Source organism: Pyxicephalus adspersus, chromosome 5 (assembly GCF_032062135.1).
Source record: "Pyxicephalus adspersus chromosome 5, UCB_Pads_2.0, whole genome shotgun sequence".
NCBI lineage: Eukaryota > Metazoa > Chordata > Amphibia > Anura > Pyxicephalidae > Pyxicephalus > Pyxicephalus adspersus.
The window spans coordinates 91,641,656-91,659,048 of record NC_092862.1 but is presented as its reverse complement, the minus strand read 5'-3'; the positions used below and the strand labels follow the sequence as shown (position 1 = coordinate 91,659,048).

The following is a 17,393-nucleotide window of genomic DNA, read 5'->3' as shown; positions in this document are numbered from 1 at the left end:
CCTTCCTAAACTATTAACCAAAACAATCATAAAGGCTTGTTTCAGGCAACAGTTGGTGCAAGAGTGAGCTAAGCATAACAAGAAACTGTCCCTGCCAAAACACATTATGCATCTTTTCCACATTTTCAAATTTTCATAATACTGACAGGTGGATATCTTTTTCCTCCTGAACTTCAAATTGCAGTGATAATTACATAATTAGGTTTACTAAATAAAGGTATATCTCTCCAAACAAACCTAAGTTAGCTTTATATAAGCTAGGCTATTTTATGTGGAGTATCTGCAAAATGGCTAGCTGACAGCAGCTCAGCCTCCTACACTTTTGCTGTCCCAACTGGGAAGAGCTCCCATTCATTCAGTGAAAAGTTGCTTGCCATTTAGATTAGCAAGGGTTAAAGAGGCAGAGCTGTCATCAGCTAGCCATTCTGCAGATGTTCCAAATAAATAGCAGCCTCATACTTGGGTTACCTAAAGCTCAGTAGTAGATCCAACATCTGGTAAACATTGTATGTGCTTATTTGGTTATGCTAATGTGCTTTTAAACAGTGGTCCCCAACCTTTCTGACACTCTAGATGAGAATTGCAGAGTAGCGTAAGAGAGCTGATGTGCTGTCAGGTGGCAGAGCTGGGTAAGCCTTACATACATTGCTCCTCCATTCTCAGCAGCTCCTGTGTAATCAGTGTGAGGAGAGCTCCCCGCGCTCCCACTGGTTGCGCTCCTGTCACACTGTCTGCTTTAGAGTAGTGTAAGGAAGGCTGCCACTGCTACCGCTGCCTTATTCTGCCGTCTTCTGCCTCATTTGCAGCCCCCAACTCACCAGCCACAAACCAGCAACGGTCGGTAACCCGGAGGTTGGGGACCACTGTTTTAAAATATACAACATGACAAAATAACATGTTTGAAAAATGTTGTAAAATTTAACAAATAATATATTTTGGTATATAATAAAAAAAAACAGTGATGTTTAACAATTCACAGTACCGCCAAACATTTTCTACTAAAATTAATATTTTAAGATTTACATGGGTCATCTGCATATGCTGCTGCAAAGACATATTTGTCTCTTGTTAAATAATGATACAATTATCTTTATGCATGCTTAACACTTGTGAAGTAGCTATTCCAGGGAACAGTTTATCAAAGACTGCAGCAGACTATAATTAATGGCAATATCCCAGACTTAGCTTGGACCCCAAATGTGCATTGTCAAAACAGCTTTCTATCTGGCTCTAAGTTGCTAAACTAAGTGTTAATCTTTTTTCTGAAATATAAAAAATTTTGTTTCTGATAATCCTGATTTACTACAACCAGAATTTATTTGCAATAGCTTCTGAAAAGCACTTCTTCAATTTGAAATTAGAGTTTATAAAGAATGTATCTCAGACTCTCAGACAGATTAAACCTAATGTACTTATCTGTAAGTCAAATTTTTGTTTCTGATGAAGATAAATGAATTAGACATAGGGGGTGTGACATGGGCATGGCTGCATGAGCACACACAACACCATGAGCCAATGCACCAGTTTTTTGGCACTGAGTTGATTTGACAATTCATCGTCACCTGAATCAGTTTGATTCCATCATGAGGCTTCTTTGGCTGGAGACAGAAGAGGCAGCCCACCAGAGCAGCAGCCCATCTGTAAATCAGATTCTCCACTGTTTGGTAGGATTGTTGCGATGGGGACTGCCATGTGCAAAGTACCATCGTTAAGGCCTTGTACCATTGTAGATTTGTAATTTCTCTCTAAACTATTTACCCACCACTGTTATGGCTATGATGATGCCAACTAATTCTTATTTATTGGTCTCACACCATTTCCTGAGAAAGCCTATTCATCGAAATGCGTTGGCACATGAGACAAATTTTCTGTGCTATTCGTCAATTCAACCTTTCTAGTCACAAAGGAAATTACATTTTTTGTAGCCATAGCCCTACTAGTTTAGAAGTCCTTCATTGATAACTTGTATATGAACGTTGGACTTCTAGGTATTTTATTTAGCAAGGAATTGTTTTGTATAGCATAAGGTCCTATTTTCTTAAATGTAAAGAGGAGATGGACCACTAACATAAGTGATCCATGTGATCATTATTGTACATATTTATCAAGTTATCTAAGTTTCTAATACATATTTGCCCCAAAAAACATCTCATAATTTTCTCTAATATATAATATTAGGGGATAGCTTGAATTTATTTATATCATAGAACCCTTCCTTTCCACTTAAATACCTCTTTTACAGTTGACATTCAAAATACCAGCAACCTCGGGACCCGAGAAGTGCCAGGTTTTTCGAAAATTCTGGATTTTTGAAAGTTATACTTACCTCCATACACAGACCAGCCTTCCTCTCGCAGCACCGCGGACATCTGGTACAATTCCAGGGAGCACATAACAGGAACGTCTCAACATGTATTTAGTGTAGCAAGCAAGACCTAACAGCTGTTTCTGCAGAATAGCACCATCAAAACACCAGTGGCCAAACAGTGTTCTGCAGTCCCTGTATTGAAAATGCGATCTAAAATTCATGCCTGAAAACTGAAGTAAACAGATTATCGATGGTCAAATTTTTGATTGTCGATTGTATAAATATACTTGCACTCTGTGATTTCCTCCACTAGTGTCAAACTCACCAGAACATGTATGACCACTATGTTTACTAGGAGGTCTGTTAGCACATGTAAATCTTCCTCTTATGGGTCCTGAAATCACCCTAAATATCCTTATTGAGAACTCTGTGTAAAACTTTTTATTTATAAAACACTTTATTATGAGACTAATGCAGCCCATTATAACTAAATTTGTTATATGAATAGACTGTCATGCAGTCACAGCTATTTTTTTTTTCACACTTTAAACTTTATTTTAAATATAGAAATAAATAAAACCATAACACAAACTATGCAAAACATACAGTATAATATTGTGGATAATCAAGAACAAAATCAACAAATTGGGTATTAGCAGAATAGAAAAGAAAAAAACAGGAGAATATAATATAAGGAATAGCTATTAACAACCATGACTTTCTTCCATAATCATAAAACCCTGTTTGTATCAAGAAAAGAGACCTCATTCAGATTATTGATTAAACTTTTATACACATCAGAAAATAAAAAAAGTGACCTAGGGATACCAAGTTTCTGTAAATGTATCTGCTTTGTCAAGGGAGATGGATCTAGATTCATCCATCAGGTAAATGTCCAGCACCTTGTTAGGCCAACTCCTAATCGGAGGGGGGGTGGAGGATTTCCAGAACATTGGAATCAGGCTACGAGCCGCATTCAATAGGCATAGGGTTAAAGAGGATCTGTATAAACCCAGAGATTCACCGCGATAATGTAGTAGACATGCCGAAGGGGAGGAAGGAAAAGAGGACCCTATTATTTGGTGGCCAGTATTACAAACTTGGCTCCAATATGTCTAAATAATGGGGCTTGTCCACTAAATAAAGTAGCATAGTGAAGCATAGTACCTTCAGCTTGATAACACCTCCAGCGATGACTGAAGACTCTGGGTATCATTTATGTATGTGATCCGGAGTTGCATACCATTGTGTGAACATTTTGTTCAAGGTTTCTTGCAATTTAATACTAATGGAGCACTTGTGTGAAATCATACACATATAATGCCATTGCTGGAAAGAAAATTATACTTGGATACTGACTCTCATGCCCTTTTAGCTCTGATATTGTCCAGGGAAAACAGTGAGCTAAGGGAGGAGTACATAAATGAAATCGTGTGGCGCACAGAAGCTCCCTCAAGACAAATCTGTTCAAGTACCGATGGGGGATTAAGAAAAACACCCCTTCTTCCTATGTCTGCAATGTAATTTTTGATTTGTAGATATGACCAGCGTGAAGGCAGTTCTTCTTCCTCCTGATTAACTAATTCAGCCCTTGATTTTACTCTGCCTGCCGTTAAAAAATCTGCCACTTTCGGTGGTGAAGTGCCTTTAGCATTCTGTAAAAACAGATGTTGCAAACCAGGGGGGAATTTCGGGTTACCACATAAAGGCATCAATAAACCTGGGGCAGAGGAGAACCCCCCACGATGGTTCAGAACAGAAAAAACATGAAGTGTAGTTCCTATAGTCAGGTGGTTTTTAAGATTATTTGGTGTGCTAGTGTGACCCAAGAGGCTAGTGCTATCAGGATTTTACTGAAGAAAGCCTCTATCTATCCATTACTTTAAATGGGTATGGCAGTTCCAATCAATAATTCTAGCCAAATGAATAGCCTGATAATACCGCTGGACATCTGGGAAACCCATACCCCCTTGATATTTTTTTCTAGTAACATAGCTGTACTTAATTATTGGGCAAAGGTTGTTCCATAAAAATTTTGTGAATAAGACCCTAAGGTTTGAGAAAGAACTGGTTGGGATTGAAATTGGTGAGGCTTGCATGACATAGAGTATCCTGGGAAGGACATTCTTCTTTACTATGGCAGCCCTTCCGAACCATCAGATAGATTTATTTGCCCACTGGTGTAAATCTGATTTTATCTTTTGAAGCAGAGAACGGAAATTTTAAGAAAATAATTATTTGGGTTTCGAAGTTAGCGTCACACCTAAAAATTTCAGACCTCTAGATTCCCATTTAAAGGGGGAGGAAATGCCTAACTGCTGTATTTGTGTCTCGGAGAGAGTAACTCCCAAGGCTGCAGATTTTAACAGATTATTTTGAAGTTAGACACCTGACGAAAGGTTTCCAATTCATTTATCAAGTTGACTAGTAAGTGCTAGGGATTAGACAGAAAAAACAGTAGATTGTCAGCGTAAGCCGCTATTTTATACTCTCTCCTTCCCACCTCAAAACTAGTATACAGTGGACTCTAATGAGTTCTAATGAGAGGTTCAAGAGTTAGGATGAATAACAGCGATAGTGGGCACCCGTGTCGGGTACCATTGCAGATATGTAACACATTTGAATTGATATAGTTCACCTTAACTTTAGCAGTGGGATTATGGGAGATTTAAACCAATTAAGCAAATGAGTATGGAAACCAAGAAATTTCAGAGTCTCAAACATGTAATCCCATGCCACCCTGTCAAAGGCCTTTTTGGTGTCAGTTAACAGTAACATCCACTCTCATTTCAGTTCCTGTGCCCTGTGAATAAGATTTATAACTTTGTCCCGGGCCTCCTGACTCGGCATAAATCCCACCTGTTCCAGACCTATCAGTTTTGCCAAAGAAGGGAGTATACGGTTCGCCATCATCTTGACTATCAATGTAGTGTCTACATTCAGAAGGGAAATTGGTCTGTAATTGAAACAAAATTAGAATCCTTACCCGGCTTTAGTATACCTGTAATATGTGCCTGTGTTAGTGGTTGGGGAAGCTGATGATTGGATTTGAGAATATTAAGTGCCTCTAACAGTGGCATGGCAAGCGTATCGATGAATGTTTTGTAATACTGGGTCGGAAACCCATCTGGACCTGGGCTTTTCCCTGGTTGCATTTGGATAAGGGCTTTACGGAGTTCACTTTCTGTGAAGGGTTTCTCCATTTGTTTGGCAACTTCAGGGTCTAATGTATGCATTCCACTCTTACTTAAATAGGCTATGATGGCAGCTACATTCTGAACCCGGCTGGGTTTTAGCACTAGTTGGAGGATTGTATAGGTTGTGATAAAATTGTCTAAACTGATATGCTATCTGTTCAGGAGCTTCTGTGGGTTGACCTGTGTCATCCAATACCTCGTAAATTTGGGTGGAAGCCTTAGACTCTCTGAGCCCTAGTATAATTTGGTACAGAAAAATAAAATTCTTTTGGCTTTACTATCAAGAATTTGTTTGAGATCCTGTCTGGCCTGGGCCAATTGACGTTCTAATAGTTGCGTTTGGGAGAATTTATGTGCTGCTTCGAGGGATGCAATATCGACCAATAGCTGTCTTACCCTACTCTCTCCCTCTTTCTTTTTAGCTAATCTTTATGAGTTCACCTTTATGAGTTCACCTCTCAATGTACATTTGTGCACATCCCATCTATAAATTAGTGCTTTGTCATTGCAATTATTTCATGCAAAATAGGTGCGCAATGTTTGTTCAATTGACTGCCGAGTAGGCATATCATTCAAAAATGTTGAATTCAGTCTCCAATTCCAAGCTGTATGATGCATTTGTGATTTGTGCAAGGAAAGGTACAGCGGAGCATGATCAGAATGAACCTGAACTCCAATTTCTGCTCCGCCTATCCGGAATAGATCTGCTCGAGAGACAAAAATATAGTCAATATGTCTGTACTTATTGTGAATATTCAAGTTAAAGGTATAGTCCCTTCCAACAGGGTGTAAAAGATGTCAATTATCAATGCAGTGATTGAAGTAGAAGTTTCATTTTCTGCGATGTGGGTTAAGCTATGGAGAATTTGCCATTAGAGGTGTCTAATGCAGGATTTAGGGGATATTAAAGTCTCACCCCTAAAATAATAGAGCCTTTAGTGAAATCTTTTAATAAGGAGATAACTGTCTGTAAAAAATTGTGCCTGGCCAGTGTTTGGAAAATACACATTTGCTAAGGTTATGGTTTTGCCTTCTAAGTTCCCACACGAAAAAGGAACCTCCTATTGGGATCAGCTAACTCTTTCTGGAGTGTAAAGCCCAGATGTTTGCTCATTAGTGTGGTTACCCCTTTGGTTTTAAATTAAGGGTCAGTGGCATGGTAGGCCTGTGAAAAGTAGGAGTTGTTAAGTTTTGTTATTTTTTTGAAATGGATCTCCTGTAGAAATACTATGTCCACTCTGGATTTTTTCAGTTCTCTCAGGAGAAGAGATCTCTTTTCTGGAATATTGAGGCCCTTTACATTATGTGAAAGTATTATGGTGTCTTTTAAAGAAATGTAATGGAACTCAGGATAGGTCATGGTTTCTAATTCATATCTGTGGTACCCCTAAGGGTTGGGTAAAAACAGATGAAACTGGAGCGTTGGGAACCAAATGTTCCAGAAGATCCCAAAGAGATTTGGAGTGTGTAAGAAAATACTCACACAAACCCAGAAGTTGGAAAGTGGCTTGGACTGTTATCTCCAATTAACACTATGTGGCTAAAAGTAAAGTAGGGAAAACAGTGATACCTTGGTATAAGTCCTTAATCGGTTCCAGATCCTTGGACTTTTACCAAACAGGACTTTTACTAAACAAATTATTCCCATAAGAAATAAAAGGAAAATGATTAATCCATTCCCATGAAAAAAATCCTATTGTTATTGGCATATTATACATTGATGGGGCTGTAAAAAATCATTTAAATACAGCCTAATATTAAAATACCTAAATACAAAAGCACTTAGATGAAATAAATTAAAATTTAACTTCACTTTACCTTGCTGAGAAGAGTCGAGTGCCTACTAGGATGGTGCTGAGAAGGGAGGAGATGTTATGTAATTCACAGAGAGTTATTGCGCAGGTTGTTCACTGAATAGTAGCAACAGGCGTATCGGCCAACAAACTGCTCATGGGCAGTAGTGGCTTTGTCTCGAGAGAGGTAAATAAGGGTAGCGTGCGGCGTTATGACTTATTTTGACCCATACAAGTTCTAGCACAAAGGTTGAATACAAAGAAAATTTTTCGTGTCCAAACAAGACTTTTACCAAGTTGGACTTATTCTAAAGCAGACTTATACTGGGGTTGCACTGTACATATATGAACTCTGCACGGGTTCTCTTAACATATAAACATAACATAGACCTGGGCAGAACCTGGTATGTTGAATACCGTCCTGCTTCAGTATGGCCCATGTTGGCCATTGTTCAAGCTTATGTTTAGCCCAACAAGATTGTGTAAAACATAGGAAAAATACAAATAATTTATATAAAAAGGTAAGAAGGCACAGCAAGTGGACCCTACTAGCCAACCTCTATGGTGCAATAAACAGTGCTCATATCCATGTTCATTAAACCTAGAAAAGGGTAATCAAGTCACAAATCTGTATGATTATTATTGCAAAAACTAGTTTCCCGCTAAGAAATCAAATCTAAAATCAAAACACATAAAACATAGGATATTACCGATCTAGGCCCACCAACATATAGATTCAATAGAAAACCTCTCAGTAAGCTGTTGTCTCAGTAACTTCGATGACCGACGACGATGGATGATATCAGTTCCGAACTGTTCTAACGGCTGGAAGGACCTGGGACCCCCATGCGGTCCTGAAGACCATGACTGATCTTGGGAGACAAAAGGGAACCAAGTCATCTGGTGTGCGGAGAGAGTGCTGGTGGCCTTTCCACGCCACTTGCAAAGCAAATGGAAACTGCCAATGAAATGGGATTGCTTTTTTCCTTAGCAATATTGGAAGTGGGCGCAATGCTCTCCTGTGATTCAAAGTAATAGGAGATAGATCTTGAAAAAAGGTTTATTTCCACACCATTGAATGTAATATTTTGGTTTTTCCTAGCTGCGTTTAGGATTTCCTCCTTCAGGGAAAAAAGTTGTAGGCAACATATGATATTACAAAGTGGAGTGTTATCTGGACCCTTTTAGCACAGCATATTTGTGTATACGAACAAATTTGATCAGTGAATCATTAGGATGCTCTTGAATATGATTAAAAAGGGAGCGCGCCTCAGATTCCAAATGATCTGGAAGCACAGTTTAAGGAATGCCCCTGATTCTAATGTTGTGACGCCTCCCTCTATTGTCCAGATCCTCCACTTGTCTGTTCATAGTAATCAAATGCATAATATGTGATGCAGCAATAGATTCAAGCTGAGATATGGCCCTATCTCTCCTACCACCAGCACTCACAGCTTCCTCCAAACGATTAGATAGTTAGTGTCAGTCTTTAAATATGCTAAAGCAGCTGTGAAAGTGTGCTTTATATCAGCAGCTACTGCTGATAAATCATCCACCGTCAGAGGTCTTGCTGAGCATGCACACTGCCTACTTGCTACACTGGCAAACAAGTCAGAATCCTCCCCCCTCTCTCCGGGCGTCATCTTGGGAGATTGGGAGCTGGCTGATCAGAACTAATGCGGCAATTGGCGCGATTAGGAGCCTGAATTCTAGCGGGAAGGCTTCGCTGCCGGTGTCCCCTTTGTTTTTTTTTTTTACCAATTTGGATGCTTTGAAGGTCTGTTAGAAGCATAAAAATCCTGTGCCTGTGCACAGCAGTGTGATCAAACAGTCATGCTTCTCTCATGGTTTACTTCTAAGCCTAGACTTGCATAAAATAGAATGTTAAATTGGGTTTATAAAAAGTGCTGAATTGTGAAGCCAAAACAATGATTTGTTGTACAGTTTTTTTAAAGGAAATGATGTTAAAGAGAAGCTTGCTTCCCATTTCTACTTGCATTCCAATTTTCCATTGTGTACAAAATCAGCTTAAAACAGTAGTGGAAACAAAATATTGATTCAAAATTAAAATTGTCAAAATCTTTTAAAAATTCTCCTTTAAGTCATTAAAGGCTATCAAAATTTGATCTACAAGTAAATATAAAGTAACTGTAATAAAAAAAAGTTTTTCCCGTTTTCGAAATCCTGTCAATTCAACTATCCTAGTGTCACCAGAAATAGAAGTGAGGATGAATCCAAAATTTTTGCCACCATATTTCTCACCAGAACATTAAGGACATTTTTTAATAGGTACACTTCCCATTGGAGTGAAATGTGCAAATTTTCTGCAAAATTTTTATGATTTGAGTAATACATTTTAAATGTACAAACTAATTAGAAAGGCCCCTGAACACAGTATTCTCACTATTTTCTTCATTGGTCTCAATACTATACAACATGTCTTTCAAAGTTGAAGTGAAATTTTACCAATGGAGAAACAATTAGTTAGACTAATTTTTAACCTACCATACTCTATCCCTACTCTATCCAAAATGGAAAAAAACGTTTTTTGAAGATTGAAAAACTCTTGCATATGTTCCACTTAAATAAATAGTTTTACTTTGTAAAACATTTTAAATTACATCATTAGAACTTGTTCTCAATCCCAGCATGTTAGATTAAACACTGATTATAATCAGTGAATTACTGTCTTCTAAATGTAAACCTGCCAATAACCGTGGCTGCTTTTTTAGACCTTAATTTGAGTATCCTAGTTGCCTGGCTGTCATGCTGATGCTTTGTTTTCAGAAAATTTGGAATCACTGACCCAGAAAAAGTATGAAGAAAAGGAAGGTTTTTGAAAAACCAAAGATCTGAAAAGGATATGCATACTTGTCTTAGGTCCGTGATCCAAATACTGAAGCAAGTGTCCATATGACAACAACTATCAATTAAAAACTGGAAGTTCAGCTATGGCAGCCTTTTTATTATTCCCACGTCAGATTTACTTTGAGAAATTTTTGTTTATTTACTTTCTGAGCTATGCTGTACATTGATTTAGCAGTTGTCACTACTGTATAATTGCTCAGACCATAAGCTCAGTACCTATTATATTTTAGGAATTGATGAAAAAGATGTTGGGTGTTACCAGAGGATATAGCAGGTGCTATAGTAACACTCAGCAATTAAAATATAGCAATTTAATAATAAGAGAATGCGAGACATGTTCCTAACATAAATTTTAAAACTGAACATGTGGATGTCATACAATGTTATAATTTAGAAGGTGGTAACAAATCTGACTGGAAGATAGTCAGATCTGGATAAAGAAGACCACACTGTGATAATATGGAAAATATTGGTGATATACTTGTAATATACCAGAAGGTTTTTTTTTTTACACAAATCATTCCACATAAACGGCTCTGTTGACATACATATGCTGCAGCAAATTATAGCAACAAGTAGAAATGCTGATTATGAGGAGTTTCCTATGGACTATCCATAAATCCACCTGAAAATTAGAGCATATGTTTCTTGTAGAGAGCATATATTTATATCTGTTTTAGAAGACAGTTACCTGAAAACATTGATAGCTGTGCTACATTTACAATAGATAACATATCTGGTGTGCAGGTCCAGAAACATTTGGGCAACAGTGACCAACAGATCTACTACGTTTAGAATTTAAATGCCACACTTTAGGTTACCTTGTACCTCAGCCTTTTACAGTTATCGAAGTTCTTTTGTTTTACCTTTTTGTTTTGCAAAAATGTTTGCAACTCTGCTGATCCACTGCCATGGTACACTTGATCACCAAGCTTGTAGAAACTGTCCAGCAGCAGGACTGGGAACAGACCCAAATTCAGTATTCTGCTCTGTACATGTTGTGGCTGTGTTGGTTGACCACATTGTATGAGACCCTACCAGCACTTGTTGTAGAATCTGCCCATGTAGGTTTACTTTCATGAGTAGCACCTTTAGCTCCCTTGTCTGTTATTGTCTTTTTCATCATATTGAGAGGGGAACAATTCAGGTGCTTCCTGTTTTTTTTTTTTTTATCTTCTAGAAACAAAGTTATATAGTATATTAAGCATGTGGTTGTACATGAAATGACTATAAGGCAAGCATAAACTTAAACATTAACTGAAATTACCCTTCTATCTATATAAAAAGTATATTCCTAGACTTGTTTTGCACTGCTGAAGATGTTTGTCACCTGTATTCAATCACCATGCCATGTGTCAAGGCAGATGTTGAGTGTCCTGTCCCTTTCTGTGGCTGTTAACATCTGCCTTAACACATTTCATTTTTATTTGATGCCATTATGTGACTGTAAATAATGGAGTAATTTCCTGGGATTCATCAGAACTCACAAAATTGCTGGGTAAAGCAAAATGTTTTGAAAATTACAGAACAAATCCAGGTGAAATTAGGTCTTGCTAATAAAAAATGTTTTAACAATGTTTATAATGCGTAAATACATTTTTATGCATTCAGTAAAGGCACAAATAATCTAACCAATCTGAATCTGAGTATTTACCACTCATAAGACTTTCACAATGTAGCTGCTACTTCCATAACAAACCACTTTACCCAAGTTTTCTAGTTTGTGTTATACAGGGGAATTGTAGTTGTTTGCATTAACCTCCTGGGCGTTTCACTGATGTCTAGATTTCTGTACCAAAAGCAGTACACTTTTTTTTTTTTTTATTGGAGACCTGTAACTTACAGAAATATGTCCGAACAAGGGTCTAGTAGATATCATGAATATAAAAAAAGTTTGAAACACACAATCATGTAAAAAAAAAATAATATTTTTAATAAAATTAGGAATACACAAATAAATCAAAAATACTGAAAATGCAATAATTCGGTATACTGTACAGTAATATATTTTTCTAAAACACCTCCCTAGTGTGGTAAATTTTAAAACAGAGTCCAACGTCACATACCTATAGACAAAACCACATAAATATATTTTGTATTATTTTGTATTGGATTGGATACAGGACTTTGTATTGAATCCAATACAAAATATCTGAATTTCCCGCTACGACCCCAGTCGACGGGCGCATGCACTGACATCATCAGGAATTGCCGAGGGACGTGTAAGCGAATGCCGGGTGTTCTAATTCTTTCCGAACATCCGTACTTCTAGGAAAAAAGTGTTAAATTTTTCCAAAATTTTATATATTTAATAATAAAATTTTTTTTTATAAAACATAAAAAAAAAATCACTGTCTTCACTGCTGACTCCACAGTGATCCTTTGTGGTCAGTTTACAGCTACTGATGTAACATTGTCTCCAGCTGCTGACTCTGTATGTGGTGGTGCTGCAAATAGAGCCAATCCTTCATTTGTACAGTCCATGTACTGTGCTGCTCAAATTAAGGACTGCAGTGTAAAAAAACACCCCACCAAGAACTTTTTTTTTTTTTTACTTATGTGATGGACACTGGTAAGCCTATGCAAAAGAGAAAGCCACACTATAGTAGTTTACTATAACTGTGGGTCCAGGATCATGGGAAAAGTGGTTTTGTGTCCCACCCAGTCCATTCACAAATACATTATTCATTTTGAAACAGATACCATTATAATGGTTTTACATGTCTGGCTGTTGTACTCTACAATGATTTAGGTACATTAACACAAAAGGTCTGATATATGAAAGCTCTCTAAAGCTGGAGATGATACGCTTTTAGTGAACCTGGAATGGATCTGGTCCAAAATTTGTTAACACTGTTTACCATGTTTGACTAATAAATGTAATTGTAAATAATACAATTATTTATTTTTTTAAGTTCAAGACGGGTAGAAGATGAAGTGACATTAGTCCGAAATGGTGATGAAGATATTTTCATTACCACACAGTTCCAAGAGACACTGGCAGAACTGGAAGAGGATTCAGAAGGTATTTTTTGTTATGTTACATATTGTAATGATTTTGGGGGTTTTATGTATTTCCAAATCTGTAAACACTACAAAAAACTTAATATAGGAAATATTATTCTTCTTAGTGACACATTTGGATTTACCTGGCATTCTGTATGACATAGGATGTTTAAAAAAAAGGGTGTTGCACCAAAAAAAAAAAAAAAAAAAACAGAATTTGTCACCTTACATAAAAGGTTTATCTACCCTTTTATGTAAAGTGAAAACTCTGAGCTTAGGTACGCTTTAAGAATGATGTAGTAAAGATATGCCTGCACACCACTGAGTGTAAGGCCCAGCTGAGTACAACAGCTGATGAGGGTTGCAGGCTTGTATGCTTTCTAGATATGTACATTTAGTTACTGTTTCAGTATTGTAAACGTTTTTCTTTTTTGGTGATTTATTAACTTAATAATGGCTTTTACAAACAAGTAAATATGTTTAGTTATTTCATCTCTAAAATAAGCAATCAATAGACCCAGATGTTATGTAGATAAAACAAATTTTCCAGTCTGGATAGAGAAAATGCTGAGATTTGTTCTATATTAAAAGTATTTATATTTATTAGAAATAATCATCCACATGCTTTTAGATGCTAAAAAAACACTTGAAAATCCCCTATTGTTCTTTTATAGTGTTTTGTTACTGTTTCCATTAAATATAAACTTTTTAGTACTGAAAAAATTAGCTTTTCCTTTTCCATTCTGAGGCTACAAATTGCCTACTCTCTCTATTCTCCACTGGCTCCAAACCACTTGTACCACAATAACCAGGACAACACTGAACCAAAATTTAGAGCAACAGCCAACATTAAAGATCCATATGGAAAAATATTAACTGCAAGCTTACCACAGTGGTCTTCTGCCAAGCGTATGGAGAAACAGGTTATGTTCTGATATATATTTTATGTTTATATATATATATATATATATATATATATATATATATATATATATACATATGACACCAAGGCAGGATTGGAGGTGGAAGGGAGATATATTTACCCAGGATTCCTCTTTTATGTGAGGTATATTTGCCCAAGATTCCTCTCCTGTGTGGAGTAGCAGGTGGAAGACTCTCACCTGTTAGATAATTATTGAAGAAGCACTAAGGGTGGGGATATAACATAGAGCCAGGAGCTCAGTCAGTAGCTTAACTTGGAGAGACACAGACAGGGATCTGTGCGGGCTCAGCTTAACTTGGAGAGACACAGACAGGGGTCTGTGCAGGCTCAGCTTGGCTTGGAAAGACACAGGCAGGGGCCTGTGCGAGTTCAGCTTTGTTTGGAGAGGCACAGCCAGGTGGACTGTGAGAGAGCTCTGTTGGAGACACAGACAGTTGGTCTGTAAGGGAGCTCGGCTGGGAGACTTAAGCTGCGTACACACTTCCAATTTTTGTCGTTGGAAAGGATCTTTCACGATCCTTTCCAACGACAAGGGAGTGCACGATACATGAACGGTGCTGTACATACAGCACCGTTCATGCTCTATGGAGAGGGGAGGGGGAGAACGACGGAGCGGCACCCTGCTGCGCGCTCTCCCCCTTCCCTTTCATTAGGATCGGCTGTCGTCCATCGTCCGTGGATCCGGCAGGTCGGTCGTCCGGACGATGGACGACACCGACTGTACACACGGCAGATTTTCGCCCGATAATTGGCCGATGCCGATTATCAGACGATAAAAATCTGACGTGTGTACGTAGCTTTAGAAAGTCAGTCTGGGTGAGTGAGCTCAAATGTGAGTGGAAAGTTGCTGAAAGCTTTGTTTCAGCTGACAGGGAGAAGCCCTTCAGCTGATAGACAGGGATGTCTGATGTATAGTAAGTGCCGGACAGGCAAGGTTTTCTTTTGCTATTTTTGTTATTTTTTCTGCAACCTTCAAATAAACCTGACTACAAGTCAGCTTAACCCTTTTACCTCAGTGTGTGATCGGAATTGGATGAATCAGACAAGTGTCCTTTGACCCCAGCAAAGGCGATCCTGAGTGTAACTCCTCACAATATAAATACACACAATTTTGTGTGTGTGTGTTCCACCATCACTCTAAAATACATGGAGACATTTCAACCAAACTTGCTATACAAATGAATGAGACTCATGTGAGTGCACCAGTCATCTTTGTACAGCGCGCGCTGTGCTAAATGTCAGAGCTATATTTGGATGGATGTATGTATGTGTGTATGTCATCACTACGAAACGCATCAAGACATTTAAACCAAAATTACTAGACATGGAACTCAGACTCATGTGAGTGCACAGCTGATCTTTATGCAGCGCTGTGGTATATGTCAGAGCTATATTTGGTGATCACTAGGAAACACATGGAGACATTTCAACCAAATTTTCTATGTTCCACCATCACTCGGAAACACATAGAGACATTTAAACCAAACCTGCTGGACATATGACACCGCTGATCTTTTTACAGCACTGTGGTAAAAAAAGGTATAATAATAGTGTGTGACTATGGGGGGACATTAGAGTTTCAGCTCCTCTTTAAAGAGACTGATAGGTCTAGCTCAGTGTTTCATTGTACAGCACTATGGTTAATGTCAGAACTACAGCTAGGTCCATAAATATTTGGACAGAGACACTTTTTTCTGTTCTGTATATTACCACAATTAATTTTAAATGAAACAAATGAAATGAAAGAACTGCAGACTTTCAGCTTTAATTCAGTGGGTTGAACAAAAAGATTGCATACAAATGTAAGGAACTAAAGCCTTTTTTTTACACAATCACTTTATTTCAGGGGCTCAAAAGTAATTTGACAATTGGCTCAAAGACTATTTCATTGGCTGGTATGGGCAATTCCTTTGTTATGTCATTATCAATTAGGCAGATAAAAGGTCTGGAGTTGATTTGGGGGGTGGGGGGTGCTTGTACGTGGAACAACATGCGGTCGAAGGAGCTCTCCATGCAGGTGAAACAAGCCATCCTTAAGCTGTAAAAACAGAAAAAACCCATCCAAGAAATTGCTACAAAAATAGGAGAGGCGAAATCTACAGTTTGGTAGATCATAAGAAAGAAACACAGCACTGGTGAACTCAGCAACGCCAAGACCTGAACGTCCATGGAAGACAACTGTGGTGGATGATCGCGGAACCATTTCCATGGTGAAGAGAAACCCCTTCACAACAGCCAACCAAGTGAACAACACTCTCCAGGAAGTAGGCGTACCAATAGTCTACTATAAAGAGAAGACAGCATGAAAGTAAATACAGAGGGTGCACTGCAAGGTGCAAGCCACTCATAAGCCTCAAGAATAGAAAGGCTAGATTGGACTTTGCTCAAAAACATCTAAAAAAGCCAGCACAGTTCAGGAAAAATTTTCTTTGGACAGAAGAAACCCAGATCAACTTTTACCAGAATGATGGCAAGAAAAAAGTATGCAGAAGGCTGGAACAACTCATGATCCAAAGCATACCACATCATCTGTAAAACATGGCGGAAGCAGTGTGATGGCTTGGGCGTGCATGGCTGCCAGTGGCACTGGGACACTAGTGTTTATCGATGATGTGACACGGGACAGAAGCAGACAAATTAATTCTAAGGTGTTCAGAGACATACTGTTTGCTCAAATCCAGCTAAATGCAGTCAAGTTGATTGGGAGGCGTTTCATAAAACAGATGGACAAAGACCCAAAACATACAGCCAAAGCAACCCAAGAGTTTATCAAAGCAAAGAGTTGGAATATTCTTGAATGGCCAAGTCAGTCACCTGATCTGAACCCAATTGAGCATGCATTTCACTTGTTGAAGACTAAACTTCAGACAGAAAGGCCCACAAACAAACAGCATCTGAAAGCCGCTACAATAAAGGCCTGGCAGAGCATTAAAAAGGAGAAAACCCAGCATTTGGTGATGTCCATGAGTTCAAGACTAATGGCTGTCATTGCCAGCAAAGGGTTTTCAACCAAGTATTAAAAATGAACATTTTATTTTCAGCTTTTTAAAAGGGCATTAGTTCCTCACATTTCCATGCAATCTTTTTGTTCAACCCACTGAATTAAAGCTTAAAGTCTGCAGTTCAACTGCATCTGAGTTGTTTCGTTTAAAATTAGTTTTGGTACAGAACCAAAATTAGAAAAAAGTTGTTTCAGTGTCAGTGTGCTTTTTGCTTTTATTTTTACATTTTTACTTTTTTTTGGACTTTTACAAATTTTAGAAATTTTACAAATTTCT

At 38.0% G+C, this 17,393-nt stretch overlaps 1 protein-coding gene across 4 annotated transcripts in view; it reads left to right on the top strand.

Annotated features, from left to right (window-relative positions):
- The window catches only part of COBL (cordon-bleu WH2 repeat protein), a 241,175-nt gene that overhangs the window by 196,243 nt on the left and 27,539 nt on the right, over nt 1-17,393 (top strand). For all 4 annotated transcript variants that reach the window (XM_072412123.1, XM_072412122.1, XM_072412125.1 and 1 more), the window contains one exon: nt 13,082-13,191. In XM_072412123.1, the coding sequence (XP_072268224.1) occupies nt 13,082-13,191 (110 nt within the window). The remainder of the gene's footprint in view (nt 1-13,081; nt 13,192-17,393) is intronic.